This window comes from Aethalodelphis obliquidens, unplaced genomic scaffold, assembly GCF_003676395.1.
Source record: "Aethalodelphis obliquidens isolate GAN/ISIS:26980383/991018 unplaced genomic scaffold, ASM367639v1 scaffold25, whole genome shotgun sequence".
Classification (NCBI taxonomy): domain Eukaryota; kingdom Metazoa; phylum Chordata; class Mammalia; order Artiodactyla; family Delphinidae; genus Aethalodelphis; species Aethalodelphis obliquidens.
Window position 1 is genome coordinate 12,176,330 of NW_020837969.1, and position 19,540 is coordinate 12,195,869.

Consider the following 19,540-nt stretch of genomic DNA (forward strand, 5'->3'; position numbering starts at 1 on the left):
TCCATTTCTGGATTCTATTTTATTTCATTGAACACAGAAGGTGCCAGTACCTTATCACTTTAATTCCCGTTGCTTGAAGTATGTTTTGCTAATGGGTAGAACTAATCTTGCTTTATTACTCTTTTCAATATTTTTTTCTGGCTGTTTTAGTGTGCTTGGTTTTCCTTAAGAACTTCAGAATAAGCTTTTTTTTTTTTCTTTTAAAAATCAAGTTGCAAAAAAATAAAAAATCAAGTTGCGAGTTCACTGAGATTACCTTAAATTTTTAGGATAATTTAGGGAGAATTAATGTCTCGGACAAAACCGACTTTTTGCAATTGCTCAGGTCAAAAGCTTAGGAGTCATTATTATATGACTTCTGGCTGGCGCCACAGGGCTTGTGGGATCTTAGCTCCCCGACCGGGCCCTCAGCAGTGAAAGCGCAGACTCCTAACCACTGGACCGCCAGGGAATTCCCTAGGAATCATTGTTGATACACATCTATTTATTTCTCCCACATCCTTCATGTGATCTGTCAGCAAATCCCGTGAGCAGTTCTCTCAACACACATCCAGAAGCTGATCACTGCTCACCCACCTCCACCTCCCATCCTAGTTCAAGCCATCATTATTTTCACCCGCATTTCTGCGACAGCTTCCCCACTGGTCTCTCCCTGCCGTCCCTTCCGCTTCAGTCCATCCCCAACACAGAAGCCACAATAAACTGTTGAAACAAAAGTCAGACCGCCTCACTCCTCTGCTCAAAGCCCTCTATAGGATGGAATATTATTCAATCATGAGAAAGAGGAAATCCCGCCATTTGTGACAACATGGATGGAACTTGAGGGCCTTGTGCTAAGTGAAATAAGCCAGACAGAGGAAGACAAACACTGTATGATGTGTATGTGGAATCCGAAAAAAGCTCAACGCGTAGAAACAATGTGGATGGTGGCTGCCGGGGCTGGAGGGTTGGGAGATGCTGGTCAAAGGGTACAAACTTCCGGCTATAAGATGAGTAAGTTCTGGGGATCTAATGTCCAGCATGGTGACTACAGTTAATAATACTGTATTTTATACTTAGCAAGGCAAACAGATATCCTAACTGTTACATGAAGAGATGGAGGTGTTAAATAATCGCAGTGTGGTAAGTGTATCAAATCATCACATTGCACTTACACAACGTTATACGTCAGTTACAGCTCAATAAAGCTGGGGGAAAAACCCCTCTAGAGGCTGTCCACCTTACTCAGAGTAAAGAAAAAGACTTGGAGAAAAAGATACTAAGGGAAAAACTTAACAGATGGCATTTGTCAGCATGCGGTGGGAGTGAAGTTTTTCTCTTAGCAGATGGATGGCCATTCTTGTAACCACTCCATGATTTCTCCGTTATCATGAGAATTTTAAATAAATAGCATCTACCAATTAAAGTTTTATCTTTGAGCAGCCCCTGGAAGGTGAGGAACATTTAGTGTATTCCGCGTTTATCGAATGAAACGGCCAACTGACAAACCCTAGATTTAGCAATCTTCAGAGAAATAGGACAGAAAAAGGAGGAAAAGTTTTCACTTTTAATTTTTCACATTTGTGTTAAAAAAAAATCACACTATTGGGTAGAATTTGAAAAAGGTGTGATTTCAAGAATTCAAAACAGTGAAAAGAATGTAGGAATTAATAAAGTGTTTGCATCCACTGAAACCTCAGAGGGATTCAGATTTTCCGAGGATACAAGGGTCCACGTCTTAGTATGTTCCTTCGCAAATGAGGTGGGCGGTGATCCAGAACACCTACTGCCCTCCGTAGAAACACATGCAGTGTCACCCTGTGGCAGCCGCAGAATGAAACTCTGGAGCATGTAAGGGCAAAGGATTCTTCGGTCTACACACAGTGAGGCTGCTGAAGCTTGTCCTCTGTAATTCCATACATGAAAACCTCTTATCTCCTTCTGCATTCTAAACACTGTCATAGATTAAAACTTTCAAGGCTAATTTCTAACCACTTAATTATGAAGCAAAATGATTCCATCTGCATCCTCCCCCAACCCTGGGGACAGTTTCCTCCTTTTATAATTTGCATTCTCTTTTATGAATGAAATAAGAAAGAACTGATCATAGAGACGGTTTGCTGTTTAAAGCATCAAGAAGAGTGTCCCAACAGGCCAAATCTAAAAAGACCTCTTATAGCACCAGAAGGCTGCAGAGAAACGAGCAAGGTCACTTCGAACTTCCCAGCTGCCAGCAGTAACAAATAGGGGAAAATGGGCAGGGGTGGGAGTGTTTCCTGTCTATCTTATCACCACCATCAGCAGGTTATAATTTATTTTGGAAACTGGATTGATACAGGAAACCCAGGAAGAAAATGCTCACACCTCTAGAAATGGTAGGAAAATTGAACTAATTTTCTTATTTTGGGTTCTTTTCAGTATGAAATTAAAGCTATTAAAAGTATTTATTTATTTACTCAGGTATTAGCTCTTAGGTGTTCTCTTCATTTCTTCATATAAGCAAAAACTGTAAATCTGTAATAATGAAAATTCTTGCAGGACAAAGTCATTAAAAAAGTCCTACTCCAAATCCAACGTTTTGCTCCTTTCCCATTATACTATGCAATGTGGCTTTAACTGGTCTTCGGTAATAATGCAAAATTAATGACAAATGTTATTAGCACTCTGAAAGGCATATTTTGTCTTTTTAAAAATTAACGGTTTTCATATAAAATTTGTTCCATCTTTTGTATACTTTCATCAGCGGCTTTCAAACTTTTTTTCCCCATTACTCACTTTAAGAAATAAATTTTACATAATACTTACACATACACACCCCAAAATACCCTTACAACATGTAGTATATACTGGTATTTTCTGTTTAATCCTATTCTAGTCCATTCCATTAGAAAAACTGCTGGTAAAGACACTCAATTAATTTCTTCACTAATGGATCACAAACTGCAGTTTGAAAAACACTTCAGACCATACATCACTTCCTGATTTGGTCAAATAATCAAAAACACTGAAATTCAGAATCATAGATTACCAGGTAATTCCTACCAGGTAACACCTCCTGTTCTGTTTTCACTCCGTGGGGCTTCTTTGGAGGTCTGGATTGAAGGTGGGCTCAACATTTCAGAGTGTTGTCCAGAGGTTCCACCCACCTGGTACCATCCTGGCTTGAGGGTTTTTTTGAGATTGCCCACATGGGGGAGGAATTTGGGCTGAAACCCAAGTATGAGATAACTTGTTATGGGTGCAGGAGAGTACATGTATGTATACTGACATTTTCTGCTATACCCAGAACCAAAGTTCAAGACCAGAACTCTTCCTCAGGTCTCAGCCTCACGCATGCTGCGCACGTGTGCGTGTGTTATGTCTCCCTACCCTGGGGTGACCCTGGACTTCATCTCCTGTCTCTGGGCCCCCTGAGGCTGTGAAAGCTGAAGCTGTCCTTAACCTCCAACTTCCATTTAATTTTGTAGACTCTGGGTATATCTTACCCTCATCAGTTCATTTAAGAAACCTTTTTTAGTCCAACATTTGGAACAGTTTCTAGCTGGATGGTACATCTTGTACTGTAAGTCTGTGCAGTTACAGAACCAACAATTCTCTCTCCAAGTGATGTGAAATAAAACATGTAGAAACATCACTGAGTGTAATTCAGATTTTATTGCTTATTATGTCATTCCATACAACTTTAGGTAAACAGACGTTGAGAAAATATACTGGGAGTATTAAACAGATGATGGCAATATTGATGAGAATGTTCAAGTGTTTTACATAAGGTAGTAAGAGGCACCGCTGCCACCATCACCCCCCGCCCCGAAATTTGTACATTTCGTATAAAAAGAGTAAAAATAGTTCATTGGCATTTAACTAGCATTATTCTTTGTAATCTATGAACCACAATATGCCTGAATAATTTCAGAATCTTCAGAGCAAAACGAAGCATTTTCTTCCACTAGCAGACATAGCAGTTTCAGTTTCTTTAAAAAACAAGCAAACAAATCAGCACAACAAAACTATACACACAACCCCAAACAAGAAAGTTGGCATATTCCAGTGGCCCTGAATTTCGACGTTTCTATCGTATTAATTCAAGAAATAAAATGTGACTCAGCATTTAAAAATGAGACAAGCTTCTTCACCATAGTTATACTTACTTTATAATTGAAACGATTTAACTGAAGCCAATGTTAACCCAGCAAAAACCATGGATATAACTCAAACTGCTCTTTTGATAAAGAAATTTCTTTAAAAGTTAACTATTCTTTAAAAACTCAGACCCGAGCTGCACAGGTGTAATTGAGGAACCAACAACTGACTCTTCCAGAAACCACAGCAGTAGTTCTAAGTGCTTTTCAAGCTGGGGAGTATATACAGAGTCACTGTAAATCGCACATACACATCAGTAACTTCCTGCTAAAACAGCATTTGAAAGACTTCTATGTCTATTTTTACAAAGATGAGTGGGCTCAGACGTACATTTGGATACTTGAAAAGAAACAATGCTTGAAATGTGGTTTTATGTGAAACCACTTAGAAGAACTCAGTTATCAAACAACTAAAAATACACAACAGATAAATAGGAATTTATGAAAACCACTGTCTCTAACAATATAAAAATTAAATATTAAGGCATCTTTTACTCCCATTTTGGTATATGCAGCAAAGGGAATGGTTTTAAATAAGAACCAGCACTTCTAGTCAAATGCTTTCTAATGTATTTGGCAGATTTGGTTTTTTTTTTTCTTTCTCCTATTCCACATACCATTGAAAGCTCTCATGATCAAACATAACCCAAACCAGGAGGAAAGTATAAACAGATATTCATTTATTAAAAAGCAGTTCACCCTTGAAAAATAAAAAGGAACTACAAAGAATATTATGTATAAAGTTCAAATACTAGTATTTAAATTTCTCTGAAGCAATTTATGCTTCAGTAATTAAGAGAAAGAAGGGATGAAGACGTAAAGACGAGAAGCCTATTAACATGGATCACGCTGTGAACTCACTGTTCACTCAGTCTTCTGCTCCATTGGGATGAGAATTTGAAAAGCGCTTCATACTCCTTAAAAAAAATCACATCCACCAGAATAAGATCACATAAATTAACACTGATGATTTATAATTCTCCATATTTGTCCATTTATAAAGGCCAATTGGCTTCATAAAGTATACTAAACAGTAACATTTTCACCTTTTATTAAGGCAAGTGTGTGAAAGTAATTTAATACAACCAGATCTCTTCATGAACTTTCAGCTTAAAACATTTTTTTACATAAGAAACATACAAAACAAATTGTTTTATTGAAAGCCACCTCAATACCAGAAAAGAGTAATGAAAGATTTTGAACCCAGTTTACTTTTTAAAGGATGCTGTTCCTCCCTCGTCTCAAATTCCAAGTGCTATTCATCATCTTTAGAGCCAGTTTTGCTTAACTATAAAAAAAGATGAAAGAAATATTCAACAAACTTAAGCTTTCATATTATTTGAGTTCACTATTTCCACATCATATCAAGTCAACATTTACAGTTAATAGAACAGGCAACAAGGTTCAAGTAACTTGCACCATCTACAGCTTCCACCATATGGAAATACTTTTCAACTTTAGCCTCAGCTACTTTAAACAGGATTCTTTGAAAACATAACCTCGACAGAACAAGAGGGGTAAAAAAATCCCTTGAAGCTTTCCAAGAAATAAATTGGAACCAAGAGTATACAAAAGGTACCATTTATAAAATGAATGATATTCTTCTATTTTTGTTTTTTTACAAACAATAAATTCTAAAATTTTAACAATGTATAAAACACTTAAGACTTATCATCTTAACTACATAATTCTTACAGTTTTGAAAACGTGACATAAGTCTCAAACTGTGCGCCTCAAACATTTTGGCTCCGGGACCTCTTCCCACTCTTAAAAATTGAGGATCCTTAAGAGATTTTTTGTTTTTTAAAATGTACATTATACCTACCTGCATTTTAAAAATGAGAAATTTAATTCATATAAAAATAACAGGGGCTTCCCTGGTGGTGCAGTGGTTAAGAACCCGCCTGCCAATGCAGGGGACACGGGTTCGAGCCCTGGTCCTGGAAGATCCCACATGCCGCAGAGCAACTAAGCCCATGCACCACAACTACTGAGCCCATGTGCCACAACTACTGAAACCCGCATGCCTAGAGCCCATGCTCTTCAACAAGAGAAGCCACCGCAATGAGAAGCCCACGCACCACAACAAAGAGTAGCCCCCACTCGCCACAACTAGAGAAAGCCCATGTGCAGCAACGAAGACCCAACGCAGCCAAAAAAAAAAGTAAATAAATAAAATAAATTTTAAAATAAATAAATAAAAATAACAATAATGATAACCCAGTCACATTTTAAAAATGAAAAACTGCATTTTCTAAAACAAAAAACCAAAACTTAAAGTGACGAGTAGTGTTGTTTTACATTTTTGCAAATCTCTTTATTATCGAGCTCAACAGAAGATAGCTGGGTGCTCACAAATCTGCTTCTATAGTAAGGCAGATATAATGGAAAATGGCCAAAAAAAACACAGTCCAAGTACTAGGAACAAACGGAGTGAACACAGAAATGAACGTACTTAGATCCTAAACCCACTTACTATCTTAGAAAATTCTGGAAAACGCAAGAATATAAAAGCACACATTCCATTAGTGCTCTAATAGAGAACGTAGTGATGGCATCATCACACTTCATGCAGCCTCTCGTAAATGCCACTGTACATGTGCGAGAGGAAGTGTAAAAAAGGCAAAAACACCTTACTATTTTGATGCAAATAGTCTGAACCTGACAGTCCCTCCAAGAGGGCCTCCAAAGACCACATGTGGAAACCACTAGCTCAGAGTAATGGATTCTGAGTCCAAACCGTGTCTAGGTGGTAAGCTCCTTCTTAAAAATCTCTCTCCCATCTCCCAAGATTACTGGATTATTTGAATTTTACTTTATTTTTTGGCTTAAAATTCTAATTTATATTAAGAAAGTCTCTCTTAAAAACAAACTGGGGGCTTCCCTGGCAGTGCAGTGGTTAAGACTTTGCCTTACAATGCAGGGGGTGTGGGCTCGATCCCTGGTTGGGGAACTAAAATCCCACAGGCCTCACGGCCAAAAAACCAAAAAACAAAAGCAATGTTGTAACAAATTCAGTAAGATTTTAAAAAATAGTCCACATCAAAAACAAAAACAACTGAAAACGACACTTCTGGCTCTCGGGAAAGAGGCGCATGATCACTTAAGATGATGCGTATTCTTCTCCTTTTCATGCTTGGCTGCGATGGGCCACACCAGAAAGATGGATCCTTACTCTGATTTGGGAGACAGCTCCTTCTGGAGCAGGCAGCATTTTAAGGGGAGAGCAGACTTAGCTGGTGAGATAAATACAGGTGCACCTGGGACAATGGTAAGTATCTATGAAGGATCAGTGGCGGGGGCCCAAGTCAATGAGAGAACGCCAGAGAAGCTTCACCCACACAGATCGCTTGTATAAGGTCAGCCTCTTCCCAGGAAGGCAAGAAGTAGTAAAGGCCGACCTCAAAATTTTGCGGGTTGGGTTCCAGATGACCGCAATAAAGCAAACATCACGAGACACACGAATTTTTTGGTTCCCCAGTGCATATAAATGTTTACACTATACTGTGGTTTATTAAGTGTGCAATAGCCTGATGTCTAAAAAAAGATGCACATACCTTAATAAAAAAATATTGTATTGCTAAAAAATGCAAACCATCGTCTGACAATGCAGGATTGCCACAAACCTTCAATTTGTACAAAACAGTATCCACGAAGCAAGATAAAGTGAACTGAAATAAAACAAGGTCTGCGTGTACTGTGTTTCTTTATTCCAGTTGTGGCTCATGGCTCCCTACTCTCAGGTAATATTTTTGTACTAGATTTTAGAAGCACAAAAATTACTTCAAATAGGTTCTACAGAAAAGGCATCCTATGGCCCAAACAGCTGGCTTCAAAATAAACTTTAAGAATACACTGCTTTGGGGCTTCCCTGGTGGTGCAGTGGTTGAGAGTCCGCCTGCTGATGCAGGGGACGTGGGTTCGTGCCCCGGTCCGGGAAGATCCCACATGCCGTGGAGCGACTGGGCCCGTAAGCCATGGCCGCTGAGCCTGCGCGTCCGGAGCCTGTGCTCCACAGCGGGAGAGGCCACAACAGTGAGAGGCCCGCGACCACAAAAAAAAAAAAAAAAGTTCCAAGTGGAAAGTAAACAATTTTCAACAACAAAAACAGAAAATCTTTCTTGACGATGGTGGGAAATTTCATTTAGGGTCTGCCGTAAAAAAAATACTTAACTTCTACTAAGAAATCAAAGCACTCCATTTCATGACTTGTTTCAAATTCCATATTATCTATAATTTAGAGTCATATTTTAGTACATCTATTCTTAAGATGTACTTACATAAACAGGCACACTTTACTGTAGTTATAACTCATTTCTACAGATTTTCCATTATTAAAAAAAGAAAACCTAAAACTGAGGGTGTAGGGAAGAGAAAAATGTGAAAGATATTTCAAAGATACTTACATGCTGAACGTGAAAAAGGAAACAGACATCCCAGTAAAATCCAAAGGTTGAAGGGGAGAAAATGGAAGATATAAATTTCATTACTTGACGGCAATAACTGTAACAATTTTTTGAAGACTGAAATATAAATATTACATACCTTCACCACATCAACCCAGTTCCAACCTCGAGGAAGTTCTCCTTTGTGATCTAAAGGATGAAAACAGTAACTTTATATCTAAGACCAATCAGTAATATTTAAATTTAAATAAGAGTTTATATACTACTCTACACAACAAATGTTATTAAAAATTTAAATAATAAAAGGTCCTTGCTTACTGAAGTGAGAAGTTGGGTCAGTTTGCTCTTTTGTGAGTTAGTGTTCATACCAGGAAGCAGGCTCAAGACAAGAGGCCTTCTCAACACGTCTGCCTGCAAACCTAAGAGGCCGGGCCAACTTATTTATTAACTGCTGTGCTCTGATAAAATATCCATTATTTAACCTGACATTCTTTAATCAGGGCTTTAATCTGTTGGGAGCGCTTAAAAGCAAGCTCAACCCTTTTATAAGAATTTATAGTTTATGAAGTAATTTCACTCTTTTATTCAAATTTGAAAAATAGTTTAATAAATGTAGTCTAAAAATTTTCAATCTAAACTGTCCTGATTTCCTCTTTGCTTCATGTATCTATATATGTCTCCTTTTATGAAACCTTCAAATTCTGCATTCAAATCAAGGACACTAATTGTATAGTAAGAGAAACAGAAACTAACCCTGTGATTCTTACAGGAGAAAAGCTGTATCACTGGAGCTCAATTTTAGATGCTAATGGCTCTTTTCTCCTTCACGCCAATAAGAATCTTACCTCACTGGTTATAAGGGGGAACGGGGACAGATCACCAATTCTGGTAACCAAAACTCACCCACAATGCCACGACTGTCCCATTAAATTTTTATTTAGAATGCAAGTTTCAAGTCACAAGCTCCTGCACCACACTGACAGGAAGATACGGACTTTAGGTGGGCATCAGCAAGGAGAGGGAGGTAGGGAGATAGTAATGGAAGGGAACAAGTGTAGGTCATTATGTATGAAAGCAACAGTAACAAACTAACTGACATATATGCTAAAACATTCTGGAAAGAGATGAACCAAAATTCTAAAAAACAGATTATAATGGCTAACAATTTACTGCTTCAGTTGTTTATACTTTAATGCTGCTTTGACAGTAGGTATAATGGAGTCCCAGATTTTCTATTTCATAAACCAATACGATCTCAAAAAATGTATTTTGAGGGCCAACACAGTTGCTTTCTTTTTATTTTGCCACAAATGACATTAAACAAAACATAAACAACCAAAAACTATCATGACTTTATAAAAGAAAGGGTGCTATTTTAAACCTCTTCATCAAAGTAAAAGGGTCACTTCTTTTAATAAAGGGCAGCTTGTAACCATACAGCAATAACACACACATACAGACGTAAGTATAGGTACACACTTGTGTACGTGGATAGAAATATCTATACGCACACATGATAATGTCCTCATTTTCCTTAACTGGGAAAAAAGTTTACAGATTGATGTCAATTTGCAAAGTTTTAGGTTAAATAAAGAAAAAGGACCAAATATATATTCTTAAATCTTGTTGTATAAGTAAGTCAACTACAGACGAAAACATTAAATTATTTATTGTGTTAAGATTTGATGGTATACCAGACTTCATTTCAGATAAAAGCTATATTTCAAAAAAATTTCAAAAATACACTTATCTGTCATAAAGGTAAACAAACAGGAAAATTCCAAACATGTCAGAGAGGGTACCAGTAGGACACACATCTGTACACTATTCTAATGGTCTACAATCTTCAGACTCATTTATAGTTACTTTGCCACTTGACCTTCTTCTCAAATGTTTAACTCTTGTGGTAAAGTAGTAGTAAATATTTTCAATGTACGTCTGTGACCTAAAACAGTCTCTGATCCCAACGTTCCAAGAATGAAGAGTATAGAGAACTAATCTTCTAAATCTAAATATACTTACTAAGCATTCATATCATACCAAAAAGCAACCCAGTTACGTGTGCTATCGAAGAAAAAAAATAACACAAACCTGTTTTATCTGCCAGCTTACGTTTCTGGGCTTTTGAGAGTTGTTCTTTTTTGTCTTTTTTCTTACTTGATGGGGCTGTGTTAGGAGTTTCAACTGAGATGATATTGCTTATGGACGCCTAGAAAAAAAGAACAAATTCTTAGACTCAAGCCTTAAAACTTACTGAATTACACTAAATATGGCTATATCCTGAAATGAGTTGACAATTTTTAGATTTGTGAAGTAAAAGAATCCTTTATTATTGTATTCGTTTATTAGATCAGGAACCTTAGCACATTATTGGTTTCACTCTCCTAAAAGTTCGCATTGAAGGCCATAGTATTAGTTATACTGTTATAACCAGGTCCCTGAGAAACAAGATCTGATCCCAGGATTATGCTGAAGCTCTGAAGTGCCAAGGTAATTTTACAGTTCAGTTAATGCGCTAGTATTTGAAAGTTAAATATGTCTTTAGAAAAATCACATATGCCTACTTAGAACCTCCTGGTTCCCAGAGGAAATGAAGGAAATTTTAAAAATATCTGGGGTCATGTAGTCAGACAGACAAAACCTAAAATGCTCACTACGTGCCAAGCACTGCCATAAATGTTGTACAGCATCACTCATTTGATCCTTAGAACAATCTCACGAGGTAGATACTATTATAATCCCCACTTTACAAATGAAAAAACAGAGCACAGAGAGACTAAGAAACTGCCCGAAATCACACAGCAAAGGAGTGCATGCTCAGGGCCATGCGGTCTGGCCCCCGGTCCAGGAGCTCTTGCAGTCCAGGAGCTCTCGCCCTCCACTGCATCTCCAGCTGCCTGTCAGCGTCCACTTGTGGTCATGGGGAACATGGAAGCCAGAACTGCTCGTGGCCTTCGGTTTACAAGACAAAACTCAACTGATACTGACCACTGAAAGTCTTGGAGTGCGTGACTTGGTGCAGAGGGGTCTAACACATACCTGCTTAAGGTCATAAAAGATGATTATTTCCTAAAATAATTCTACAAATAAAATAATTTTTTCCTATTTAATGAAGTCTCCTTAAGCTGCAACACTTTCCAATTGAACTGTGGCAGGACTACTTCCAACTAAATAAGCCTCGTGGAGAAAGTACGTAATTTCATATGTATTTCAGCACTAGGTAAGAAATCTTCTATCTGAGCTTTATGAAGATGTTAAATACACTTGAAAAAGTATTTGGTTGTACACAGCTCAGTTCTGGCACACCCATGAAGTGTTCTAGGCTTATGTGAAGGGCAAAATCTAGAGAATATCATTTCATTTTTAAAGATAAGCAGACACTGAGAAATCTAAAATTCACTGTTCTTATTTAACTCAGATGTGACTATCATTTTAAATCTAACACAAAGTCTCCCTCCAATTTTTAAAAAATAATAACTAGCAGAAATGAATTACTAGCAGAGTGAAACCAAAACAAAGAAAGTATGGTGAAACTGAATGCCCTGCTCACAGCCGAATGGACAGGATGGTGATTCTCCATGAGCTGCTCTTTGCTGTCCTTGGCATATTCAAACAATGTGTAGGTCATGGCCGTCCCGAGATTGACTTCCACTGCTTCCTGTAACTTGGCTAATATGCTCTGCTTTACAGCTGATGATCTGCAATGCACAAGATATACATCGCTAAGAGAAAAGTAAGAGAGACAGTTACCCTGCCCCCGCCCCCCAACAGAAAACACCTCATGAAAACGGAACACTACTCACATGGTGTTGTTAAAAAAGGCGTTCATAGATATGATTGGAGGTGTCTGGGGATAGGTTTCTGTCCAGGAAATCTCTATTAGGAAGGCTTTGGGATCACCGTTTTCACCTATCTGAAGAAAAGGGAAATCTTAGGCTTGTAAAAAGTGCTACAAAGGCAGAATATTAAATGATGATCTTTAAAATGCTGACTTCTTTCCAATGCTCGTGATCAGATCAGTCATGTCATATCTTGAAAAGTTCGGGGTATGGGCTAAGACCCAGCAGAGGGTGAGGGCTCAGCCTTTGATTAATCTGTCTTTTAACTCACTCCTAGGCTGTTTTAAACAGCTTTAGCTGATGTCCATGGCCTGTCTCTCTCATCAGCCCTCCAATCTTTTCGAACCCCAAGATTATGTCTGACACATGTATTTTTTTGTTTCATCAAAGCTTTCTGAGGACAAAGATAAGACATCAACTATGGGAACAAGAAGAGAATGGACAAAAATGAAAATCCACAAACTTGAAACACCTCATTTTTGTCTTAAGTTTTCCAATTGCTAAATCATAAGAGGCTTTAAGAACAGGTAAACCGATATGCATTAGCACGATCCCAAGAAAGTAGAAAATGAAATGTAAAATTTATAGAAAAAAGGAAAGGGTAGAGAGATAAGGAAAAGGAGTGCCTTAGGCTGGACAGAAACTCCTGAAAAAGTTTTAAAAAATTTTAGGAACTTCCCCGGTGGTGCAGTGGTTAAGAATCCACCTGCCAATGCAGGGGACACGGGTTCCAGCCCTGGTCCAGGAAGATCCCACATTCCGCGGAGCAACTAAGACCATGTGCCACAACTACTGAGCCTGCGCTCTAGAGCCCGTGAGCCACAACTACTGGAGCCCACACACCTAGAGCCCATGCTCCGCAACGAGAAGCCACCGCAGTGAGAAGCCCACGCACTGCAACGAAGAGTAGCCCCCGCTCGCCGCAACTAGAGAAAGTCAGCGTGCAGCAACAAAGACCCAATGCAGCCAAAAATAAATAAGTAAATTTACTTAAAAAAAATTTTTTTAATTGAGGTATAACTGACATACATTATATTATTCAGGTATACAACATGATTCAATATTTGTATATATTGCAAAATGATCACCACAATGAATCTAGTTAACGTCCATCACCACACATGGTTACAATTTTCTTTTTCTTGTGATGAGAACTTTTAAGATCTACTCTCTTAGCAACTTTCAAAGTACACAATAGGGTACTATCAACTGCAGTCGCCATGTTGTACATTACATCCCCACAACTTATTTACTTTATAGTTGGAAGTTTGTATGTTTTGATCACCTATTTGACCTGAATTTAAGATGTCTTTTCTATTTCTTTTGCTCTCCCCAGCTTTTTATTTTGAAAGAACAATGAACATTCACTGACACGTATCTTATTTACCACATACCTATTATTCCACCTGCCTTCTCTTTCTTCCACTATAGGACCAACTCCCTTTCCCCAATGTATGTGATTGTTTTCCTTTGGCATTTGTTGAACCATTTGAAAGTAAACTGCAGACATCATGAAATGTCCTTAAACTAAAGTATCCTAAGAATAAGGACCTTCTCCTTTATAACCACAAAACCATTAACACACCCAAGAAATTCAACACTGATACAAAAATATTATCTAATTCATAACTTATATTAAAAGTCACCAATTGTATCTAAAGTGTCCTTTAACAAAGCACTCCCTCAACCCCCAAATCCATAATCCGTTGAGGATCGTGGATTACATCTGGTTGTCAGATCTCTTTATTCTGTTTTAATTTAGAACAGTCCCCAGTATCCACCCCACCTCCTAAATGTCTTTCATGACAAAAAGAACCTAGGCCAGTTTTCTTGTATAAGTCCCCAGATCACGACTGACTGTTTCCTCTGTTCAGATTCAGACTAAACGGCTTTGGTAAATGGCTGGCTTTGGTAAATGGCTTTGATAAAGATACTGGGGAGGCGATGTGGTGCACTCCCCCAGCACCAAATAATGAGGCACGTAAGACCTTCCAGAATCATTAGTGGTGATACCAAGTTTGATCACTTGGTTAGGGTGATATTCTCCAGACCTCTTCAATGGAAAGGTATCTTTTTCATCTTGTAATTACGAAGAAATCTGTGGGTGGTACTACAAAACCATGTGCATAGCTTGTTTCTCAACAGCTTTTCACCCAAAGGTTTCAGTATCCATTAAGGATCCTTGTCTGAAACAATCATCACACTGGTTGCTGCAGAACGATGATTTTCGAATAAAACTATGGAATGATTCATGAATCGGCATCTCATTCTTGCACAGGGCAATGCTAATCTCTTCTGTAGTATTTTTAGTATATGTGCTGCTTTGTGGGTTTTTAAATACTTAATATTAAACTTCAGTCAAAAGACTTAAAAAATTTTCACCCTAAATTGTTACTTGACTCACTTTTATTTTCTGACCACAATGTTTTTATTCACATCTCCTAACCCTCAATCATACCCCACATCAATATAAGGTGAGGCTTAGAAATTATGTCAAATGAACTTTGGGATCTGTTGCTATACTTACACAAGTTGATTACCTGCATAATGGACGTCATCGGTTTATGCTTGTGTTTTAAGTAGAGATAATTAAAAAGTAAGAAAAGTGGTGGGTGGGATGAATTGGGAGATTGGGATTGACATATACGCACTAACATGTATAAAATAGATAACTAATAAGAAGCTGCTGTATAGCACAGGGAACTCTACTTTGCTGTACAGTAGGAAAAAAAAAGTAATAAAAGTTATTTGCTTTATGCAGTCACTAAACCCTTACTCAAAGTGTAAGTAGAAACAAACTGTCACACGCCTCACACTGTGCATCACCCAAGAGACAAGAGCACTACTGTCTTCAAGGGAGACAGACCTTCAGACAACTGACTAAACTGCAGCACTAGGAAAAGTTCCAAAGCGACAGAACATAGCATGAGGAAATGGGGACTAGTCGATCCTACTTTGAAGTCAGGGGACAGAGAGGAGACATGGCCCACGTACGCCACAGAGGAGGCTTGGGGTAAGCATTAACGGAAGGGTAGGATGCATGACGGAGGAGAGGCGAGGGCAGGAGCAAACAACGTGTCCCAAGACAGAGTAGTAATGACAGTGCAGGGAAACATTTAACAAGGTATCACGTCTAACAGATGCCAGTGCCAGGAAAGTCTGGAGACACAGTCCAAAGCAAACAGAAGGCACTGGGTGTCAAGCTGAGGAGTTTAGTCCTCATTCTATAGGAATGGAGAAACCTTTTTTTTTTTGGGTTCGCGGGCCTCTCACTGTTGCGGCCTCTCCCGTTGCGGAGCACAGGCTCCGGACGCGCAGGCTCAGCAGCCATGGCTCACGGGCCCAGCCGCTCCGCGGCATGTGGGATCCTCCCGGACCGGGGCATGAACCCGCGTCCCCTGCATCGGCAGGCGGACTCTCAACCACTGCGCCACCAGGGAAGCCCATCAAACAATTTATTTTAAATGGTGACAATGTTAACAACCATAAATCTTGCATAAGTCTTTTATAAAAAAAGTTCTCCATACCACCCACTACTACTTAAAATCATTCAGATAAACGGTTTATGTTATTTATTTATAAAATAAAATACTGGTACTGTTCCACGTTGAAAAAGAGTTATAAGCAACCTTTATTTTAAAGAAAAATTGACATTTCACATACTCATAAAATATGCATGCACATTGGTAATACAGAATTAAGAAAATATCAACTTTTCTTGACTAAATTATAGGCTAGTAAAATGAATGCTAGACTTGGACTAGAGACCTGGATTTTAACCCTAACATTTATCAATATCAGCTGTGGGAGCTTGGGAAGTAAGGACTGAGAAGTTATCTTTAAGATTAGAAGGTAAAACCACATAATTTCTTATGTTTCTTCTGTTTCTAACATTCTAAAATTCTCTTACAATAAAAACGTTTATCTTAGTTTTTAAAAGTTTCTGAATTAAATTTTCAAAAGTTGAAAATAACTCATGTCATAGTGATGAGTTTTCATTTAAATGCTTCAGCAAATCCAAAGACATAATAAATATAAACCACTAAATTAAAAAAAAAACAAAAAAAAACCCCAGCATTTTAAAAAGCAACTTTCGTCTTTTCCCACAAAGTAGTAAGTGCTTCTATTCATGCCAGGTCTTACCCTATATTGAAATGAAACCGGACTTAATTCCCGGAAACTTTCATCTCCTTCATAAATAGAACGCAATGCCTCCAGTTCCATCTGAAAGAAATGAAGCACAGGAGCATTGTTTAGTCATATAAACGGATTAGAAATAGAGGATCTTTTGTTTCTGGTTCAAGTCCACTCAACAGCGTAAAACTTGGCTGACTTACATGGCGTTCGACGTTTATGACCCAGGTGCTATACTAACACATCACAACCCTAATCCTTTCTTTAACACTATGCGCCAGGCACCGCTAAGCATTTTGCAGTGGATTATCTCACTTAATTCTCACATCAATCCTATGAAGATCTTACTGTTTTCTCCTTCCTACTAGGGAGGAAAATAAGATTCAGTTTAAAGCAACTCCAGAGCCTGTGCTTTCTCACTCTGCTAAAGGCTAGCCTGGGGTAGAAAGAACATTAAACTTGCGGACGAGATGAAACACAGTCATTCCCCATGATTTACACATACTATTTATATTTGTAATCCCTACCACAGAAGGACACAAAACTTGAAAAAACACTTACGGACAATAAAAAGAACTTTTAAAAAATAGTAGTTAGAAAGAGGTTGACAAGTATCTATCCAAGATGGGAAAAAGGACTGCAAGAGAAAATGTAACTAGCAATCCTTGGCTGGAAATACTTCTTAGAATGCTGTGGGCTTACAAATGAGAAGACCCAATCACTGTCGTGTTTACTGACAAAGACCTCAGAAGAGGTAAAGAAAAGAAAGACTGCACTTCCGCAGATATTTTAGTTTTCAAAAAGATGCATGTTGAGAATTCTACAAACTACAGGATGGTGAGTTTGACCTACGTGGACAACATTTTAAGACAGATCACTAAAGAAAGAGTTTGTGAGGACCCAGCAGAGTTAAGGAGTAGCCCCTACGACTTGGCAAGAATATGAAAAACAAGGTATATGTTCACAACCCTTCTTAGGGAGAGTGACTGGATTGGTACATTAGGGAAAGAGACAAAACAGTCTCCCTGGATTTCAGCAAGGCCCCATGGGTTTCTCTTGCTACCTTCACAGGAAAAAAAAAATATAAGAATTCAAACTGGATCGAGGAATAACTGAGATGGGATTAGAAAAACAACATTACTCAAAATGTAGTGCTACTCCTTCTGTCCTTAATCCTTCCCTATATTTCAATTAAATGGCTTGGACAGGAACAAAAGTTGGAGGCAGGCTTATCAAATTTGTGGATGACAATTTGATGGGATAGTGAATCATGCTGGAGCAGCAGAAGAATTTTAAAAGCCCTTTAAAAACAATCTAACAAGATGAAACTTTACAGGATAAGAAGAACTTGTCCTTAGGTACCTAAACATACAGAGCAGAAGATGAAAGACAAACTGCTCTGCATAAAGCACTTTAAGGGTTTTTGTTGACAGTAAATCTAACTGTAGAAAACTGCAATGCCCCAATTTTAAAAAAAGAACATAAATAAACTTATAATGTGTCCACAGATACACATTCCAGAAGAGTGAAGGAACTAAAAAGAATGAACAAATGGAGAAGAGCTAAAAGGAACCAGTTGGCATGAGAGGAGGAGGTCTGAAAAACTGGGCAGGAAAATGGTCTTCAAACATCTGAAAAACTGTCCTGTGGAAGAAGATGCTATTTTACTGTTAAATGGAGATGGCTGGTTCTCACCGCAGGAATTTCAATTCAGTAAATCTGAGCTAGAGTGCAGGTAATTGTTTTTCTAACAACCACCCAAACGGTTCTAGGCGGTGGTCCATGGGCCAAACTTTGAGAAAACTTTGAGAAACCTTACACTATACGCTTCATGCTACACAGTAATAACTGTTCACGCCTTAGCTTAGAAACTCAACTGGCAAGAATATTTTAGAAGGATTCAGACATCACAGCTTATTGAACTTTGGGTCTTCTTTAAAGGTAACTTCCAATACCGCGATTCCATGACATGTGTCATGTAAAAGTACTAACTTTCAAGCAGTATACTCTAAATGAAAAGTGAACACCTACTTACAACTCTAATATCATATGATTCAATGTCAAAGTGGCATTTCACGAGAAAATATCTGAGTGTAAACCATACAATTCCGGTAGTACATGGATGGTCAAAACAGATTTTGTATCCACTGGACAACTATCAGATGGATATATTAAATGATTCCTTCCACCACGCAATGCAGCCAGAAGACACTAGTGTCATTATTTCCCTGCACCAGAAATTTAACTAACTCAATTAACTTTCTCTACCAGCCAACAGATTTTAAAATATAAAGGTGATTAGATTCCCAAAGAGCCTAACTCAGAACACAGGCGCTGAACAACACACGGGATTTAAGGCGAGCCAAGTGCACCGGGTCGCGGGCCAAGGACACTCGCCCTCGTTATCAGGAGACCTGGGGGGAACCCCAGGGTTTGCAAAACTCAAAACTGCAGTGCGGGGGAGGAAGGGCAGAGGTGGTCCCCTACCCAGGTAGGCGCGCTGGGCCTCTCCGCGCAGGACACCCGCAAACATAGGGCACCTCAGCGAGGCTGCCGCCGTAGAGGCGAGGGCACGTGCGGGGCCGGAGAGGGGCACCCCGCCTGCGCGGGAAAGGAGCGTCCACCCGGACTCACCTCCTGGTCCTCGTTGGCACTCATCGCGCCGGTCACAGGGCGCCTCCCGGGCGGACGGCGTTCGCGACAACGAAAATAATGCGAGGGCAGTGGCCCCAAGGCCGGGGCGTCCCTCTTCTGCGCCTTGGGCTGCTGAGGCACACCCTTAGCACCGCAGACGAGAGTCTCGCAGGTTCCCGATCCCCGGGCAGCGCGAAGCCGTCGGCGGAGGATTGCAAACGAGGAGCCAGCGGCCTCCGCAACAGGCGAGCCAGCGAGCCGCAGGAGAGGGAGAAAGGCGTTAACAGCAGAGACCCCGCCCCCTCCCTCTCGCTTCTCCTATTGGCTCCTTCTCTCCCCGCCCCCAGCTCCTGCTCCTCTAGGAAGCGGAGCGTCTTCCTTACGTTTCGTGGAGCAGCGTAGAGTTCCG

At 39.2% G+C, this 19,540-nt stretch overlaps 1 protein-coding gene across 11 annotated transcripts; it reads right to left on the reverse strand.

Moving 5' to 3' along the window:
- Positions 1-3,614: 3,614 nt before the first annotated feature.
- On the reverse strand, positions 3,615-19,395 carry RWDD4 (RWD domain containing 4). 11 transcript variants are annotated; one of them, XR_003436219.1, is made up of 10 exons: positions 19,132-19,394; positions 16,507-16,587; positions 12,328-12,437; positions 12,075-12,246; positions 10,616-10,733; positions 8,843-8,943; positions 8,664-8,713; positions 8,525-8,527; positions 5,331-5,406; positions 4,997-5,035 (listed from the first exon to the last, which is right to left on the reverse strand). XR_003436219.1 is itself a non-coding variant. In XM_027122589.1 (9 exons), exons 1-7 carry the CDS (start codon positions 19,153-19,155, stop codon positions 8,666-8,668), a joined length of 654 nt encoding a protein of 217 aa, XP_026978390.1. In that variant the 5' UTR covers positions 19,156-19,394; the 3' UTR covers positions 3,615-5,406; positions 8,525-8,527; positions 8,664-8,665. The 11 variants fall into 11 exon arrangements, 10 of the variants coding, with proteins under 10 accessions (XP_026978390.1, XP_026978393.1, XP_026978396.1 ...); XM_027122589.1 differs by having other exon boundaries at positions 3,615-5,406; XM_027122592.1 differs by having other exon boundaries at positions 3,615-5,406; positions 12,075-12,222; positions 19,132-19,387.
- Between the last annotated feature and the right edge of the window lie 145 nt (positions 19,396-19,540).